This window comes from Myotis nattereri (assembly GCF_964212035.1).
Source record: "Myotis nattereri genome assembly, chromosome: 4".
NCBI lineage: Eukaryota > Metazoa > Chordata > Mammalia > Chiroptera > Vespertilionidae > Myotis > Myotis nattereri.
The window spans coordinates 90,634,814-90,653,304 of NC_138079.1; the positions used below are offsets into that span (position 1 = coordinate 90,634,814).

At 48.0% G+C, this 18,491-nt stretch overlaps 1 protein-coding gene across 1 annotated transcript in view; it reads right to left on the reverse strand.

Moving 5' to 3' along the window:
• Positions 1–1,470: 1,470 nt before the first annotated feature.
• The window catches only part of BMERB1 (bMERB domain containing 1), a 102,409-nt gene continuing 85,388 nt past the window's right edge, over positions 1,471–18,491 (reverse strand). The window contains exons 3-6 of the mRNA XM_081088933.1: positions 11,976–12,049; positions 5,420–5,534; positions 4,082–4,164; positions 1,471–3,026 (exon numbers count right to left, since the gene is read on the reverse strand). Coding sequence (XP_080945059.1) covers positions 2,914–3,026; positions 4,082–4,164; positions 5,420–5,534; positions 11,976–12,049 — 385 coding nt within the window. The 3' untranslated portion in view covers positions 1,471–2,913. The remainder of the gene's footprint in view (positions 3,027–4,081; positions 4,165–5,419; positions 5,535–11,975; positions 12,050–18,491) is intronic.

Sequence of the window (18,491 nt, forward strand, 5' to 3'; positions counted from 1 at the left end):
TACAAATATATTTCTTTAAATGCGATCCATTAGTAGCCTAAGAACTTCACTTCTAGGAGATTATCTTAAGGAAAAATCAGAAATTCAGATGAAACTTTATCCCAGAATGTTTATCATAATATTATTTACTAGTGGCCCGGTGCATGAAATTTGTGCATGGGATGGGGGTGTCCCATCCTGCACCCTCTCCAATCTGGGACCCCTGGAAGGATGTCCTACTGCCGGTTTACAGGGATTGGGCCTAAACCAGCAGTCAGACATCCCTCTCGCAATCAGGGACTGCTGGCTCCTAACCGCTCACCTGCCTGACTGCCTGATTGCCCCTAACCACTCTGCATGCTGGCCTGCTTGCCCCCAACTGCTCCCTGCTACCGGCCTGCTCACCCCCAAATGTCCCCCACCAGTCTGATCACCCCCAACTGCCCCCGTGCCAGTGTGCTCACCCCCAACTGCCCTCCTGCTGGCCTGCTCACTCTAAACTGCACCCCCCACAGTCCTGATCACTCCCAACTGACCCCCACTGATGGCCTGCTCGCCCCCAACTGTCCCCCCCGCCTGCCTGATCACCCCCAATGCCCCCCCCCCACCGGCTTGATCACCCACAACTGCCCTCCCCTCTTGGCCTCTAACTGCTCCTACCTCAGCCCCGCCACCATGGCTTTGTCCAGAAGATCTCCTGGAAGGTCTCCCAGTCTAATTAGTATATTACCCTTTTATTAGTATAGAGGCCTGGTAAACAGGTGGGGGCCAGCTGGTTTGCCCTGAAGGGTGTCCTGGATCAGGGTGGGGGTGTGGGGCGTGGGGCAGCCTGGGCGAGGGGTCTGTGGTAGTTTTCAGGCTGGCCTTGCCCCCATGGGGTGAGGGTCCCCGCTGGGGGGGCGTGGCCAGCCTGGGTGAGGGGCTGAGGGCTGTTTGCAGGCTGGCCAGGCCCCCCAGTGGGGGCTCTTACTCCATGGGGGTGTGGCCAGCTTGGGTAAGGGGGTGAAGGCCATTTTCAGGCTGGCCACAGCCCCTTCAGGGTGGGGGTCCCGCTGGGGTGCCTGGCCAGCCTGGGTGAGGGGCTGAGGGCTGTTTGCAGGCTGGCCATACCCCCTTCAGGGTGGGGGCTCCCGCTGGGGTGCCTGGCCAGCCTGGGTGAGGGGCTGAGGGCCATTTTCAGGCTGGCCACACCCCCGCCAACCCAGGCCCCCAGCCCCTCCTTGAGTGGCGGCCAGGGCGGGCTGGAAGCTTGGCTTCCTCCATTGCAGGGGGCAACCCAAGCCTCCAGCTCCATGGCTGCCACCATCTTTGTTGGGTTAATTTGCATACTTTCCCTGATTAGCTGGTGGGCGTAGCAGAGGGATGGTCAAGTAGCATATTTCCCTTTTATTAGTGTAGATAATACTGAAAAACCAGAAACAGCCTAAATGTCTAATAGTGAGTAAATAATTAGATAAATTATGGTACATTCAGAAGATTACTAAGAAACCATTGTAAATATTTTATGAAGAGTATTTAATGCTTACAAAGAACTTTTAATGATGTGGGAGAATGATAGTGATATAATGCTAAATGAGAAGAGAAAACTTGTTATGAAATGGTACATAGGATGCCAATCATTTTTTTAGTGCATTAAAAAAATTGAAAGGAAATATCCCAAAATGTCAGAGTAGTCTCTAGTTGGAGGAATTATGGGAGCTAAAGAAGGAACCCAAAGCATTCTTTCTACTTTCTATACTTTTAAAGTGACTTACTATGTACATGGATTATTTCCATAGTCAAGAAAAAAGTAAAAGCTTTGAAAGTGCTGTGTACGTGGTTTCCACTTTTATTTTCTTCAATGGATGATTGCACATCAGCAAATCTTGAGTTATGCTAACTACTTAGGCCGGTCACGACACACACGTACAGAGGTCACATGGGCTGTGCCGAGCTGGCTGTAGCTTATGTACATCAAGTTACACAGGTGGACTTGCTAGGCTGGTTAAAGTACACCACCAAATGATGGGACACGGTTGGGTCAGGCCGCCTCTCTCGCCTGCCACTGTAGTTTAGAGAGGTCTGTGTGTTTGGCTGGTGAGTGGGGTCCTCTGGCACTCCTTCCTGTGGCCCCTGGGGTAGGGAAGAGCGCCTGGGTCAGCATCTGCTTGGGGGTCCCCTGCTTGTCTCCCTTGCCTTGGTGTTGGAGCCTCTGGCGTTTTGCTACCTCTTCCAAGAACTGGGTGTGTTCCAGCCCAGGCCCCATCCCCTCTACTCCACATACCTGGGCAGCCATTGCAAGGGAAGGAAGAACCAAGAGCGAATGGACAGGGTCCTGGTGTGACCCGTGCCCAGGCATAGGAGGGGAGGAAGCGGGAGACGTGACCACTACACCACACACAAGCTCACTTTTACGGATGGGCCCTCTGTCTCCAAGGTGTGTAGGCGGTGTGGAGCCCTCCAGAACACAGGCCCTGGAAAAGGACAGACTGGAGCTGTGCCCCTGGGGCAGGCCTGACAGCAGAGCTAGGAGGGTCGGTGGGGGATGTGTCCAACATGGTGCTAGATTGTTGAAAAGTTGCAACTATACACACCTGGGGATCATGCCCCTCTCCCAAGTCATTAGCATGGTGGGTTAGATACAGCTAGATAGAAGTGGAGATACACTTTTCTGAGGAAGGACCTTTCCTGGTGGTTTGGATAAACAGTGAGACAGACTCCTGGGTTCGGCATGCTCTGGGGAGGGCCATGCGACGGTGAGGGACTCCCTATTGCTACACTCTGTACAGGGCGGCTGGGCCCGCCCACTGCGCCCACAGCCCCGGCGGCAGTCACTGGCTTGCCTTCAACCCCTTCCGCCTTTGAGAGCTCTTGGGCCCCAGTGAAATGGGGGCTATGAAGACAAGTGGATGGGAGGGGGAGTCCCCGTGGCCCCGGGGGCACCCCACATGGGGACTACATGATATTGCACTGGGTGGCCCCACAGCAATCCTTGATGAGTGCCAGCCCGGTCTTGGCCACTGTGGGCTTGCTAGGCGGGGGCTCTGCTTTCTTCTCGGCTCGGGAGCCTGCAGCAAGGTAGGAGCACAGAGAAAGAGAGAGCAGAAGGGAGAGAGAGAGAAGTGAGGTAAGGAGAGCCCTGACCATCTGCAGCCCCAGTCCCATCCCAACCCCCAGCCAGACCTTGCTTCAACTCAGGTGATGTGGAGAGCTGGCATGCATTTTGTATGGTCATACTGACTATTCCCACTGGCTTTCGGTCCTCAGCTTCTGGTCACAGTTGATAAACCTTATCCTGTTCAGTTCTCCCTGCCATTGTATCTGCCAAGCTTATCACAGGGCCTGGCGTTCAGGAAGTCGTTAGTGAATGACTAAATGAGAATTTTGTTCAAGACACTCCAGTCTGAGAGCTCGTTCCCTTCATTAGCTGTTCAGATACTTCTACCACCTGGTCTCTGGTAGCTCTTCTTTTGGAACGTCTATGAAATGTAAGTTGGGCCTTCTTATTCTATCTTCCATATTTCATTACTTCTCTGTCATAGTTTTCATCTTTTTATCTCTGTGCTGCATTCTGGGTAATTTCCACAGCTCTATCTTCTAATTTATGAATCCTCCCATCAACTGTATCTCTGTATCTAATCCATTGAGTTTTTACTTCAGTACTGTAACAATATTTTTTTAGAAAGCCAAGTGTTTGCAAATCTACCTTTTCTTTTTTAATAGCATCTTGTTCTATCATTTGTGTTGTAGTCCTCTTATCTCTTTAATAATTTTAAATATACTGATTGTGTCTTTTATATAGTCTGTTATTTCTAGTTCTTGGGAGAACAGGCATTCTCTTTTCTCTTTGTTGATTCTATGGGCTCCTCTCATTGTGGCTCAATTCATTGATTCTACATTTTTTGTTATTCTATTTTATTTTACTTTATTTATTCATTGATTTCAGATAGTAAGGGAGAGGGAGAGAGAGATAGAAACATCAATGATGAGAGAGAAGCATCAATCAGTTGCCTCCTGCATGTCCCCTACTGGGGATCGAGCCTGCAACCCGGGTATGTGCCCTGACTGAAAATCAAACCATGACCTCTTGGATGGGAGGAGAAGAAATAATGTATGCACTCACTGGCTGGAGATTTAGTTACTTTGTCTAGAGGTTTTAACTTGATTCTCAGGAAATCAGCCATTTCTTTGTCTTCTTCTTGTTCCCTGTGAAGACAGATGTGTAAAGACAAGAGGAAAGTAGAGTAAGCAAGGAAAGCATCAAGGAGCTGAGGAAATGAGGCAAGAGGTTACGTGTGTGGGGCCATATAATGGGCTTTGTGGATGATGCATGTATGTTGTTGTATGTTATGTATGGGTGGTACATGTATATTGTGTGTGATATATAGGTGATATGTGTATGTTCTGTGTTATGTGTGGATGGTAGTTGTGTGTTGTGTGTTATGTATGTGTGGTATGCATATGTTTTCTGTGTTATGTGAGGATGGTATTTGTATGTTGTGCTTGATGAACCTGCTCTGAAGCAGACACATAATGATGGAGTAAATGCCTACCTGAAGCGTAGATGAGACTCCAGGGTAGAGGCAAGGACATTACAGAACCCAGTCTCCCTTCCAGAGTTCAGTGAGCTGGGCAACGCCTCTCCTGACCCTGTACCTTTAAGTCACCCTAGACACCTGTGCTTCCACAAGATCCATGGCAGGTCACCTCACCTCTTCCTACAGTCACAGGAGCAAAGACTGGGCCATGCCTGGCTGAGCTAGGCAAGGCGCATCCCAGGGGCCTTGGATGACCCAAGAGGACACAGAGATTAAGAGGAAGTTGCCCTCTGCGTTCAAAGAGGCCCTATGAGCCCCTCTCCTTGGGAAGGGCTCCAAAGGCTTTGCTCCAGGACAAAAATATTCAAGAATCAACATTCATGTTCCCTGAGCCCAGCCTCCCCCAGAGCTTTCACCAGATCCAGGTGATGGGTCCATCTGCAAATAGGAGGTGCCTCGGAACCACCAATGCGGGGAAAGGAAAGAACAAGGCTGGGAAGTGGACAGGGCAGGCAAGGAAGCAAGTCAGTACAGGGGCAGAGTTTCTGTAGAAACCAACAGAAGTTTCTAGAAGTTGCCTTGATGAGGTCAGAGAAAGGTCAGTGAAGAGAAAATGTGTAGGAAACACACCTACATGTTATGTGATGTAGTTTCTCCCTGCTCACTTCCTTGAATGACATTCAGTTAAGTAAGACCCACAGGCCTTTGCAAGACGCTGGAGCTGGATTTGAGGTTCTCTTGAATGTGAAATGGGTTCTCAAGCCAGAAGGCTGGGGTTCATTTGGATCCAGTGTTAGGGGACCCTTTGGCGAGGCCATGCCTGTTGGGCAGGGCTGTGAGTCCCAGGAGCAGACAATGGGTTTGGAAGGAAGCTGAGGGCTGTGCGCCAACAGCTGGTCCCTGGGGACACGCTGCCCACTCACCTTAACCGCTCGACCTCTGCGTCATCCACCAGGAAGTCTCTCTTCTGCACCAGTCGGTGGATCTTCTGGATTAGCTCGTCCTCTCTCTGCTTCTGCAGCTTGGTTTTTTCTTTTTCTGGGAAGAAGAAAACATCAGCAAAGAAACAATTGAGTGAAACTGGTGAAAACACTTGCATCTGAGGGACCAAGGTTGGAATCCTGGATCTACGATTTCACTCGTTGGGTGAACTTGGAGAAGCAACTTAATCCCTTGGAGCTTCAGTTTCTTCCTCTGTAAAATACAACCAGTGGGGCTTAAACGCAGTGACCTTAGTAAATGGCTTAGCACAGAGCTCAGATGGGGTGAGCGCTCAGTAAGTGGTGAAGCAGCAAGGGGGTCCTGCTGAAGAAGGCAGCGGGTGAGAGGGCTCAGTGGGGGTGCTGGGAGGGAAATACTCCATAGCAAGGACATCCAATCTGTGAGATTCCATGCTGATGGCATGAGTCCTATCCCAACTACCCAGGGCTGGAAAGCCGAAGAGAAAACAGAAGAACCAGGACTGGAAATGAGGACTGAGAAAACTAGGAGGGCATCAGCTCTCTGTGCTCAGACCCCTACAGAAGATAAAATAAATGGGCAGCTCGCCCGTCTGCCTGCCTAGGGCTGGCACTGACAATTTCCTCTACGTTTAGAGACAGAATCAGAGGTGAAGAAAAATATAATATTTGGATAAGAGACAAAATCAACCTCTTCCGTTAACCAGAAGGGAAGTGAGGAAGAGGGAAGAATTTCTAGCAACCCCCGGATTCCTGGCCATTGCTACACTGACAATGGTGGCATCACTCTTCCCATAGTGGGTCCTGTGGGCTTGTCAGCATGGCAGAGTGCCTTCCAGCCTCAGCAGGTAAGTTCAAACGATGCCCACAGACTCACCAGAGTACCCTGATCGCTCAGCTCTCTCAGGAGGTTCGTAATGACTTGCAGGTCCCCAAGGAAATGAGAACCTCCCTCCCCAAATTAGTCACCCTGTTTTCTATCTCTTTCCAGTTCAGAAAAGACTCCCAGGTAGTCAGCTGCAGCCCTCCACTCAGGCAACTCACAGAAAAAGCCACCTACTCAAAGTGGTCTGTGCCAGCTTACAAACCAGTTACTTATCCAAGTCTCCATACCACTGGCCAATGCAGTTCACCTGCTTGTGTGTCACATACCTTTTCCGGGATCCCCCACCTGTCTGCAGGTGTCACCCACTTGCTTCCTCGCACCTGCCTCCAGGCCCCATCCATCTGCTCACTGGCATCACCTACTTGCCCAGAGGCCCCACCCACTTATCTGCAGACACTATCACTTGATTGGTGATGTGACCTCTTTCTTGCCAACATCACCCACCTACCTACCTACCAGTAAGAACCACCAGCTTACCAACTTTGCCCACTGCTTGCTGGCACTGCACAACTGATTCTTAACATCTCAGTGTGCTGTCCCATGTGACCCTCTAACTTGCATTTCATCTCCACCAGCACCTCGTTAGCCCAGGCCACCATCACCTCTCCCTGGACCATGCATGCTGTGGTCTCCTAGCCAGTTTCCCTGGCCTGTAGCTCCTATCACAACTGTAAGCCCTCCCTGTCGAACCAGACAGTCCTGGGTTGATTCCCAACCTCCTACCCCTCCCAGCTGTGTGATTCTGGGTACAAATGATTAAATGCCCTCCAGGTTAACTATTTACCAAACCAAGTACAAAAGAAACAAGTACTTAATGAAGGAAAAAAAAATCATACAGCATAAATGTGCTAATGGTAAGTGCTTAATAATTGAAAGCTATTATATTTATAATAGAGGCCTGGTGCACGAAATTCGTACACTTGGGGGTGAGGGAGGGGGCGGGAAGGGGGCGTCCCTCAGCGCAGGGATGCCCTCTCACAGTCCAGGAGCCCTCAGGGGATGTCCGACTGCCGTAGAGTCAGAAGAGGCTCCCACCACCTCTGCTGTGCTCACCAGCCATGAGCCCGGCATCTGGCTGAGTGGAGCTCCCCCTGTGGGAGCACACTGACCACCAGGGGGCAGCTCCTGCATTGATGGGATCAGGCTGAAACCAGCTCTCAGACATCCCTCGAGGGGTCCTGGATTGAAAGAGGGTGCAGGCCAGGCCAAGGGACCCCACTGGAGCATGATTGGGCTAGGGAGGGACACAGGAGGTTGGCCAGCTGGGGAGGGACCACAGGAGGGCTCCAGGGCATGTCCGGCCCATCTCGCTCAGACCTGATTGGCCAGACCCCAGCAGCAAGCTAACCTACTGGTTGGAGCATCTGCCCCTGGTGGTCAGTGCATGTCACTAGCAAGCAGTTGAGCAGCCTTACCATATCATTAGCATATTACGCTTTGATTGGTTGAACGGATGACAGGATGACTGGACACTTAGCATATTAGACTTTTATTATATAGGATTCTCACGAGGTCTTTGTTTTCATTTAATCTAGGTTTCTCAACCTTGACACTATTGATATTTGTGCTGGATAATTCTTTATTATGGGGGCTGTCCTGTGCATTGTAGGATATTCAGCAGCATCCCTGGCCTCCTCCCATTCATGCCAGAAGCACTTCCTCCCCCAGTTGTGACAACCAAAAATGTCAGCTGATTGCCCAATTTGGGGGGGACAAAATTGCTCCTGGTTGAGAACCAGTAGTTTAAACCTTTCCAATAACCAGATGAGGGAGGTACTATTTCTATGTCCAAGGGGAAGGTGACATGCCCTCTGCAGCCAGTTCTAAGGCAGCAGTGGTGATGGGAGAAGCACATTTTGTCTTGTCCTTGAGAAACCCTCAAGGCAGGGAGGGTCCCAGGTGTGCGTTTTTTTTCCTGTTGAGGAGCTGATACATTATTTTCTGACCTTGGCTGGTGAAACATGGTTTTCTTGATCATTCGGTGCTCTCTCTCCTTAATATTTTTATTGATATGTTCCCTGAAGCATCATTTCCCTCCCTAAATTCAGCTAAATCCATCTAGAAATCTGACACGGATCCAAGGGATACACAGAACACTCTTAACAAGGAGTCAGGGAGAAGGTAAGAGAGAGGAGTAGAAATACAGGAGAGGTAAGAAAACGTTAATATCTGAATTTCCACATAAAAGCAATTGGGACAATGCAATTTCCAGGGGCATCAATGGGACTGGCGTTAGAGACCTGGACTCTCTTATTAACTGGCCCTATGACCTTGTGCGACCTATGCTTCTCAGCAGGACAGTCCATGGCATTTGTGAGGAGCATTCTTCATATGGAACTGCCCCCAGGCTGCATTTTAGCATCCCTGGCCTCTACCCACTTCATTTTTATTTAAACTTTTGGTGTTTGCTTCATTGTGTATTTTTTGCATGAATTTTGATATTTTGATATCGCATTAAAATATTATTTATCCTGATTACTGAACTTTTTGTGCTCCAGCTGAATGCCTTGTTCTCCTCACCCCAGTCCTGGTCCTGGTTAGTCTGCATCCCAGTGACTGTGCCAACCAAAGACACCGCCCCTGCTCCACCCATTTCCACGCGTGCTCTAGAGGCTGCCACAGTCCCAAATGGAGGTGCCTGAGGTGGCCTTGGCTGACTGGGTGGCCACACACTCATGTCTCCTTTGCCTTGGTGGCTCCCAAATGTCCTGCTGAGCCAGAAGTGGCTCTGGGAATTCTTCCCCCAAGAGGGAGATGCCAACCTATGTTAGGCCCATTAGAGTCTCCTGGGAAGTTAAAACTTAGGGCACAGAGCCCTGAGAATTGGTATCTTGTGTGGGAAGGTCATAGAGAAGAGATGAAGTGGACTTACTTGGCTCTTATGGCAGAGCAAAAAAATGGATCAGGAGAGAGAGAGAGAGAGAGAGAGAGAGAGAGAGAGAGAGAGAATGAATATGAGATCCAAAGAACATTCCAACAGCTTTCCTGTTCTGGTTCCAAACCCTTGTGAGGATGGGCAATATTACCCCCTACCTCCTCAAATTTCATGTCTACCCTAATTTGGAAATAGGATCTTTGTAGATGTCCTTAGTTAAGATGAGGTCTTACTTATTAAGGTCGGCCCTTAACCCAATGACTGATGTCCTCGTAAGAAGAGATGACACAGAGACATACGAAGAGAAGGCTGTGACGACAGAGGCAGAGACTGGAGTGAGACATCTACAAGCCAAGGGGCCCAAGGGTTGACAGGAGCCCCAGAAGCTGGGAGAGGCAAGGAAGGATTCTCCTCTAGAGGCCGACACTCCTGGCCTCCAGACTGTGAAAGAATTAATTTCTGTTGTTTGGAGCCACCAAGTTTGTGGCAATTGGCTAGGGCAGCTCAAGGAAACGACTATAGAGTCTCCACAGTCCTTCCAGTAATGGCCTGTTTTTGTTTTGTGCTTACATCAACTTGGATGGGTTTTGTACCTTTCAGCCATACTATTGGTGGGTGATGGTGGTGGTGGTGGTGAGGGGGGGGGGGGGGGGCGGGGGAGGGGTGCGGCTATAAAATGAGAAAGTTGAACTGACCTGGTAGCTCTCAACCCTGGCTGCTTATCACAATCATGAGAAGGATTTAAAAAATGATCAATGCTAGAGCCCCATACGAATCGAATCGGAATTTCAAGTGGGTCATGTCTGGATTTGGCTATATCCCCCCTCATTCTTTTACTGTTTTATGTTTGACATTTTACTTTTTGTGGTGATAGTTTTATTGAGATATAAGTCACATACCATACAATTCACCCTTTCAAAGTACTATTCAGTTATGCAACCATCATCACAATTAATGTTAGAACATTTTAATCACCTGCAAAAAATACCTCATTAGCTGTCACCCCCTTTCCGTTAGGACTGTTGACTCGCTTGCATATTCCCAGGGCCTGCCTGCACAGGGCCTGGCACCCAGCGCATGCTCATTCAAGGATGGCATCTGAAAGTTCTGCTATGATTGCAGACACTACGGTCAGAACAAGAGTGTGTTGAGTGCTCCTACCTTTGCATTTGTGATCCTGTGTTACGTCATGGCACAGTCACAGCAACGACGTGAGGGTGGCCTTATTGGTCTTATTTTACAAATAAGGAATTTAAGGCTCAGAGAAATTAAGTTGCTCCATGAAGATCATCTAGCTGGTCATCCTGGATTCAAACCCAGATCACTGTACTCTAAAGTAGTGGTTCTTAAGCAATGGTCAATTTTCCCAACCCTTCTACCCTCCCTCCCCCCCAATACCACATCTAGAAACATTTGGGGTTGTCGCAACTGGGAGGGAAGGGAATGCTACGGATGTGCAGTAGGCAGAGGCCAGGGATGCTGTTAAATTCTACAACACATAGGACAGCCCCCTGTCCCAGCAGAGACTTACCCAGCCCCAAATGCCCCTCGTGCTGAGGCATTCAGAGCGATGCCCTGTTCTACAGTGAGTTGTGCTGCATTTCTAGCTCGACAATAGGTATCCACTGGATGTCAGGGTGCCTCTTGTGCTAACTTGTGAGCTCCCTAAAGTAGGACATCGTGGTTTGTTCATCACTGCATGCCTAGCCCCTGGCAGCAATGCAGCCTCTGGAGACACAGGTACTTCGTGAACAGACAGAATGGCAAAAACATTCGAGACAACGGCAGTGGGGGATGCCGGTCCTTGCCAAAACCAAGGCAAGGTTCATGAGACAGACTTGTGTTTGTTCCTTCAATAAAACCTTCCTCTTAGCACCTACCAGGCCCTCATACCTGCCCTCAAGATGTATGGAGTTTATAGGGGGACGTATATGAGTCAACAGGAAATTATTTGGTAAGGACTTTGATGAGAGTAACACCCTGCAGGGCACCTAGCCCATCCTGGACGGGCAGGAAAGGCTTTCTTGGGAGAAGGGGCCAAATTAGCTGTGACCTGAAGGGTGGATAGAAATGTGTTTGGTTAATATAATAAATAATAATAATAATAATAATAATTAATAATGGCAATAATTTATTAAGCATGTACTATAGGATGGGAACTATGCTAAGCACTTTATGTTTTTTTCCTTCGTCAATTCCACAACCCTATGAGGTAAATACCACTACTGTCCCAGTTTACAGATGAAGAAATTGAGTTTTAGTGAAGTAACTGAACTTGCCCAAGGTCGTGTCATTAATAAGTGATAGATCTAGGTGTGACTCCAAAGTCAGCTTGTAACCACCGTACTCTACCTGTTCCCAAGCAGGATAATAATAGTGATAATTGCTAAAACTCACTGGACTCTTACTTTGGACCAAGTATCAAGCTAAGCACATGGCTTGCATGGTTTCATTTGTCACAATGAGATTTATACCCAGTGAGTTAGGTACTACTATTACTATGACCACCCCATTTTCAGAGGAGGAGAAACTGAGCCTCAGAGAGGTGAAGTCACTTGCCGAAGGTCAAGGCCGTGGCCAGGATTAGGATTTGAACTGGACCTGCCTGACAGAGTTGTGTTTGAATCACAGGATCAGGGAGCACTGCGTTGTAAGAATGGGGTCATGTTAGGAGACCAGATGAACACCGTCTTCCAGCCCGAGGGAGTACAGGTGGGGCAGGCTGGGGGCTCTGAGCAGCTGGAGTCCCAGATGGTTACCTGGGATGGCGACCAAGTTCTGCAGCTCCTGCTTCAGGTCCATGATGTCGTTGCACAGCTGAATGTCATCCATCCTGGGGAAACAGGACGCTGCCGTCAGCAGGTTACATTGAAAAGCATTCTACACTCCGAGCGTCTCCTCAGTTTCAACAAAGAGAACTTGTGGGAAGGGGTGGCCTTTGTAAAGGCCACACATGCTCTTTGTAGAAGTTTTCCCCCAAAAGAAGAAAAATAAAGGTTGCCCGATATCTCACTATTTAGAGATGATCAGTCACCATGAATAACACCTTGATAGTCTTCATGTGCCCAGCTTTTGTTTGCTTGTATGAGCAAGCTCATGTGGCAGGTTCAGTGTATTCTTTTATCATTTTGTTGTTAAAATGTTTAAACATTACAGAAATTCACAGCATAGACAGAAAATCTCACTCTATCCTCTAGAGATAACTATTTTCAACAATTTTGTATATCTTCCTCCAGATTAAAAAAATGTTTATGCTATCATATAGCATATTGATATATACAAACACATGTTGCAATTTTCTAAAATTTAATGATATATCTTGGGCATCTTTTCACATCAGTACATGCAAATCTTCTCACTTGTAATGGCTGTATACTATTCCATTGTGTTGCTATACAGTGATTTATTTAACTCTTCCCATATTCATAGACATCTGGGTGGTATCCTGATACATTTATAGGATAAATTCCTAAAAAAATAAACTCCTAGAAATGTAATTGCTGAGTCAAATATCATGAACATGTGCATTTTAATAGCAATTTTCAAACCGTCTACCAATAGTGTGAAAGGATGTTCACTCCCATAGTCTCAGTAATCAGGTTGCATGGACAATTTGCATTATGTAGTGTGTGTGTGTGTATGTGTGTGTGTGTGTGTGTGTGTGTGTGTGTTACAATATTAACTCATCTTATGGTAAACAATATTTGTAATGGCTGCCTGGAATTTCACCGAGTAGATTTATCAGGTCTGTTTTCATTATGCCTGTATCTTAATTACTTAAGTGGGATTTTCTGGTTATTTATGCTGTTTTGGTCACTGTAAGATGAACATGGATCCACATAGGCGTCTTCTTCAGGTTGGATTATTTGGTGCGTGTGTGATGGGGGCTATTGAATCTCTGAATTGGAACGACTGAGTACAAAAGGTTTGGCATGTTTGGGGCCATTGATACATATTATCAAACTGCCTCCCCTTGAAGGTGTGTGTGTGTGGGGTATATGCCTTTATTCTGCAAGTTTTTATTGAGCATTTACTATGTCTGCCACTGTCATAGACTCCAGGGATACAGTAGCTTCTCCTGCCCTCATGAGCTGAAATTTAGGCAGAGGAGACAGTGGGTAAACAAAAACAAATGCTATGAAGAATAAAGCAAGAGAGGGGATGGAGTGGGCAGTTTGGACATAGCATCCTATCGTCCCAGGAAGAGACAGAGCGAAGTATTAATATTCTCAAAGGGCTCAACTGTGCCCACACAGCATATGAGCGTGGGGCCAGGATGAGAAATTAATCTGAGTCCACTGATCCGCCTCCTTCCGCAGCATCTTGGCCAAGAACTGGTCTGTTGCCTCCACAGTGTCATCCACAGACCAGCTCAGGGCCTCTGCCCTATGCTGGTCAAGCATTGCCCATGTTACCCTTTTTAATCCCAGCTTTCAGGACAAGAGGCGAGACCATCTCACATTAGCCCATGTCTCCTGTTGCCAGAGGCACTCCAACCATTTGTCAGGCCCTCTCCTGGAATGTCCTGGCAGGTGGCAGCTGCCTCGAATGATCTTGGGGAATTGCCAGAAGGGTACAAACTGTTCCCATTGGTTCCTATCAGCGATTGTGCAACTAGTGGAGCTCCCGGGCCCTTTTTCACAGCTACTATGCACATCAGGTTACATCAGTGGTTCTTAATGGGGACAATTTTGGTCCCCAGGGACATCTGACAATATCTGGAGACATATTTGGTTGTTATAACTGGGTGTGTGTGGGGGGGTGGGAGTGCTACTGGCATCTAGTGGGTAGAGTCCCAGGATGCTGCTCAGCACCCTGCAATGGGCAGGACAGCCCCCCTCAATAGAGGATTATCTGAGCCAAAGTGTTAATCATGCTGAAGTTGAGAAATCTAGGGTTGCACCATGGAATTGACACAGGTCCTGATCGATCATTTCTCAGAGATCAGAGAAGGGAAGATGGCGAAAGGAATTCAAGAGAGATAGGCAGTGGTTAGAGGCAAGAGTACTGACACCAAACAGCTCAGGGCGGGGGCGGGGGGGAGGCATGTATCAGTGATTTAGCGTCTCTGAGTTTCTTTCCTCTTATTTAAAATAGAAATTTTAATAGTACTTCTCACTAGGATTATATGCACATCAAGCATTGAGCACGTGCCTGGGACATACCTAGTAAAATGCTTGGTAACTGTTATTATCATTAGCTGTTAGAAAGAAAGAAACGGGGAGAAAAAGAGAGAAAATGCTGCTGCACAAGCAGTTTATTTGACAAAGCTAACAGGCTCGACCTTAAAAAAACCCCCACAAAACCTTGATTGATTCTTTTTCTCTATGAAAGTTTTAAAAATAACATTCCTATCTGATCGTAGAACAGATCCCTGATCACTGTAGAAATTTCGGGGGGGAAAAAAACAAACAAGTATGAGGAACGAACCTAAAATTATGCCTAACCTTGACCCACGTGCACCCAGAGGTCACTGTTCACTCCAAGTATTTTGGTATATTTCACACCAATTATTTTCATGCCTGTAGCCCAGGTGTAGCAGACATGTGCCTTGGGTGGCCTTAGTCCATCTCTACACTGCACTCAGCATGAGTTTGAGTCCTCCCAAACACATCCAAATCCAGCACACATTAACAAGTGAAATGGAGTTCTGACGTTCTCACAGGGAGTCATGCTGAGAACTCCATAAAAATCCCTGCTAGACAGCACTGTGGTTTTCCTCCACTCTCCCTCTTGCTGCCAGCTTCCCATCTCTTTTCTTTCTCTTCCTCTTCCAAAGGCCTCATCGTCAGCTTTGAGGAGGGTCAGCTTTGGTCTTCGACTTACAAACCCCAGTTGGCAAAAGCAAAGATTAGTGGTTCCTGAACATTTCCGCAGGAAAGGAGCATGTCCTCCCCCCACCCCAACACACACACACACACACACACACACACACACACACACTCCAAGCTGTCTATCAGAGCATTCCATTAATGAAAAATCAGGTCATTTTCTGGAAGATGGAGGGATGGGTTTCACCACCAAAGGAAATAAAAAGTCAACGTTTATTGAACATGTACTATGCGCTGGTCATTTGTCCTCAGCACTTTCCATGCATAAACTCATCTAAATCTTCACTGCAGTCCTGTGAAAGAGGTATTGTTTTTTATTTCCATTTTATAGAAGATAAAATAAAAGTTAAGCAATGTGCCCAAAGTCCCACACTGGTAAGTGGATGTTGGGATTTAGCCCAAGTTTGTGCTCTTGATCACTTCCCCATGGTGTCTCGCCCCACTTGGCTGTATGAGTTGTCGCTGACATGGTTGGTTGGCCACATAACTGGCCTTCCTCTTCCGAGAGCCCTGATTTGTTTAGGAGGCAGTATCTCCATCCCTTGATGGAAGCCAGTAATCTCAGTCTGTTCAGGCTGCTATAACAAAATACCATAGGTTGGGTGGCTAACCTATGAGAGATCTGAAGGGCTGGGAAGTTCAAGATCAAGGTGTTAGTTGATTTGGTTCCTGGTGGGGACTCTCTTCCTGATGTGCAGATCATCACCTTCTTGCTATATCCTCACATGCTGGAGAACGAGATCGCTCGTCTCTCCTAAAAGGACACTAATCTCATTCACGAGGGCTTTGCCCTCGTAACTTATCACCTCTCAAAGGCCCCACTTCCTGCCCTGGCCAGGTCGCTCAGGTGGTTGGGGCATCGTCCCATACACCAAAATGTTGAGGGTTTAATTCCTGGTCAGGGCACATATGGGAGGTACCAATTAATATCTTTCTCTCTCTCTCTCTCTCTCTCTCTCTCTCTCTCTCTCTCTCTCTCTCTCCCCTCCACACCCTCCCTTCCACTCTCTAAAAAAAGCAATGAATAAAATATATCCTCAGGTGAGGATTAATAAAAAACAAAAGAAGGAAAATGACATGGTTGGAAGCCTAGTGGAAACCAGCAGAGACCATGATGTGAAAGCTGAAGCAGACTGACAGAGGAAAGGATTGACTTTTTAACATTTATTTGGATCCTTCCTTTATCATTTGTGGATGCGGTGGACATCTTGGGATGGCTGGGAAGAAGAAATGCCTGGTCACAGAGATGGAGCATTGGTCTGTGATGTGAAACCTGGATCTGAGTCCAAGTCCTACCACAAACCTTCTCTATGACTAAAAGTAAAACTCTGATTTTCTATACACTCTGCACATCTGACACCAAATTGTGGGTTTTTCCACACCAAGCAATTCTCCAGTTCTCAGTGGACACCCACTGGGTGTCTACAATCTAACTCAATTCTGATACTCACTGCCCAGAGTTAGCACAGACCCCACAGGTTAAGGGCTCAGGCCTACTTCAGATGCCAATCAAAAGTCCAGGCCACCAATACTTCTGATCAACTCACTATGAACTGGTGTTTCCAGCAACCCCTCTTCAGGTTCTATAATTTGCTAGAACTGCTCACAAAACTTAGGAAAACATTTACCTGCATTCACTAATCCTACATAATAAAAGCCTAATATGCTAAGTGTCCAACTGTTCATTTGATCGTTCAACCAGTCGCTATGATGCACACTGACCACCAGGGGGCAGACACTCCGACTGGTAGGTTAGCTTGCTGCTGGGGTTTGGCAGATGGGGACTGGGCAAGACGGGCTGGACATGCCCTGGAGTCCTCCCGCAGTCCCTCCCCAGCCCCAATCATGCACTGGTGCGGTCCCTCGGCCTGGCCTGTGCCCCCTTGCAATGAGGATGTCAGAGAGCCAGTTTTGGCCCAATCCCTGCAGGCCAGGCCAAGGGACCCCACTGGTGCACAAATCTGTGCACCAGGCCTCTCGTTTATTATAAAGGATACTAGAGGCCCAGTGCACAAAATTTGTGCACAGGTAGGGTCTCTAGTGGTTGCCGGCTACTGGCTGCAGGCCGGGGCCTCCCTTCCCCTGGCTGCCTGCTGCTGCTGCTGCCAGCCAGGGCCTCCCTTCGCACCCGCCTTGGCCTGGCGCCGCCTGCTCACCTGCTCCACCATCCCGCCACAGTCCCGCTCTCATAGGGGCCCATCAGGCCAGCAGCACCTCCACTGCCATCCACTGCCAGCACCACATCACCAACGTCCTCCATGTTCTGCGCCACCCCCTGGTGGTCAGCACACGTCTAACTCCTGGCCGGTCAAACTCCCGCCAGTGGGGACAATTTGCACATTAGCCTTTTATTATATAGGATTACAAAGGATACAGATGAACAGCTCCATGGGAAGGACCATAGGGCAAGGTATGGGGGTGGGGTGTGGGGCCCCATGTCCTCTCCCAAAACCTTCCCAACACATCCACGTGTTCACCAACGTGGACACTTTCCAAACATCGTATTTTAGGCATTTTTATGAGGTTACATCACATAGGCACGATGATTATTAACTCAATCTCTAGCCCCTCTTCCCTCACCAAGAATGGGGGATGAGGCTGGAAGTTCCAAGCTTCTAATTATGTCTTGGTCTTTCTGGTGACCAGACCCCATCCTGAACCTGTCTGGGGCCCCACCCATCTCATTAGCACACAAAAAGACACTCTGACCACTCTGGAAATTCCCAGGGTCTTAGAAGCTCTTGTGTCAGGAGCGGGAATCAGAGAACAAGTAGAATCAAAGATGTTCCGAGCGCCCTTATCTCTCATGAAATTACAAGAGTTTCAGGAGTTTTAGCCAGGAACTGGGGGCAAAGAGCAAATATATTTCTTATTATACCACAATAACTTTGAGCAAGCTATTCCCCTGCCCAGACCTCTGCTTCCTCATGTATAAAATGAGGGGTTTCAATGATCTCTGGAGCCCTGTTCTGTCAGTGCATAGAGGAATTTTTAAAATGCTCTAGAGCCCGTCAAATGCGATCTCAGTTCCACCGTTAATTGGCTGTACAACTTGGGCAAGCCCTACACTGCTCTAGGTCTCACTGTGGGTAGGAATAATACCTTTGCCTTGGGGTTATATGAAAATGGCATAAGCTTATGTGTGGGGAGCAGGCAGTCCTGAGCTTGGTACATACATAGTAGGTACATAGGAAAGGCTACTGCTGTCCACCCCTCCGCCCTGGGTAAGGGGTGAGTCACTGAGCTGTCAGCTGGCAGACACTCCTGAAAAATATTAGCCAACATTCCTACGTCAAAGGATTAGTCTCCTGTGCTATTTCAATTTCCTGAACCCTAATGGCACTGAGATGATGAGTGTGTACATTTGTTTAGTCTCCTTGGATTAATGAGCTTAAACGCTCTTCCTGAGGGAGAGTAAGTGTTGAGACAGCTGCAGGGAGCCCG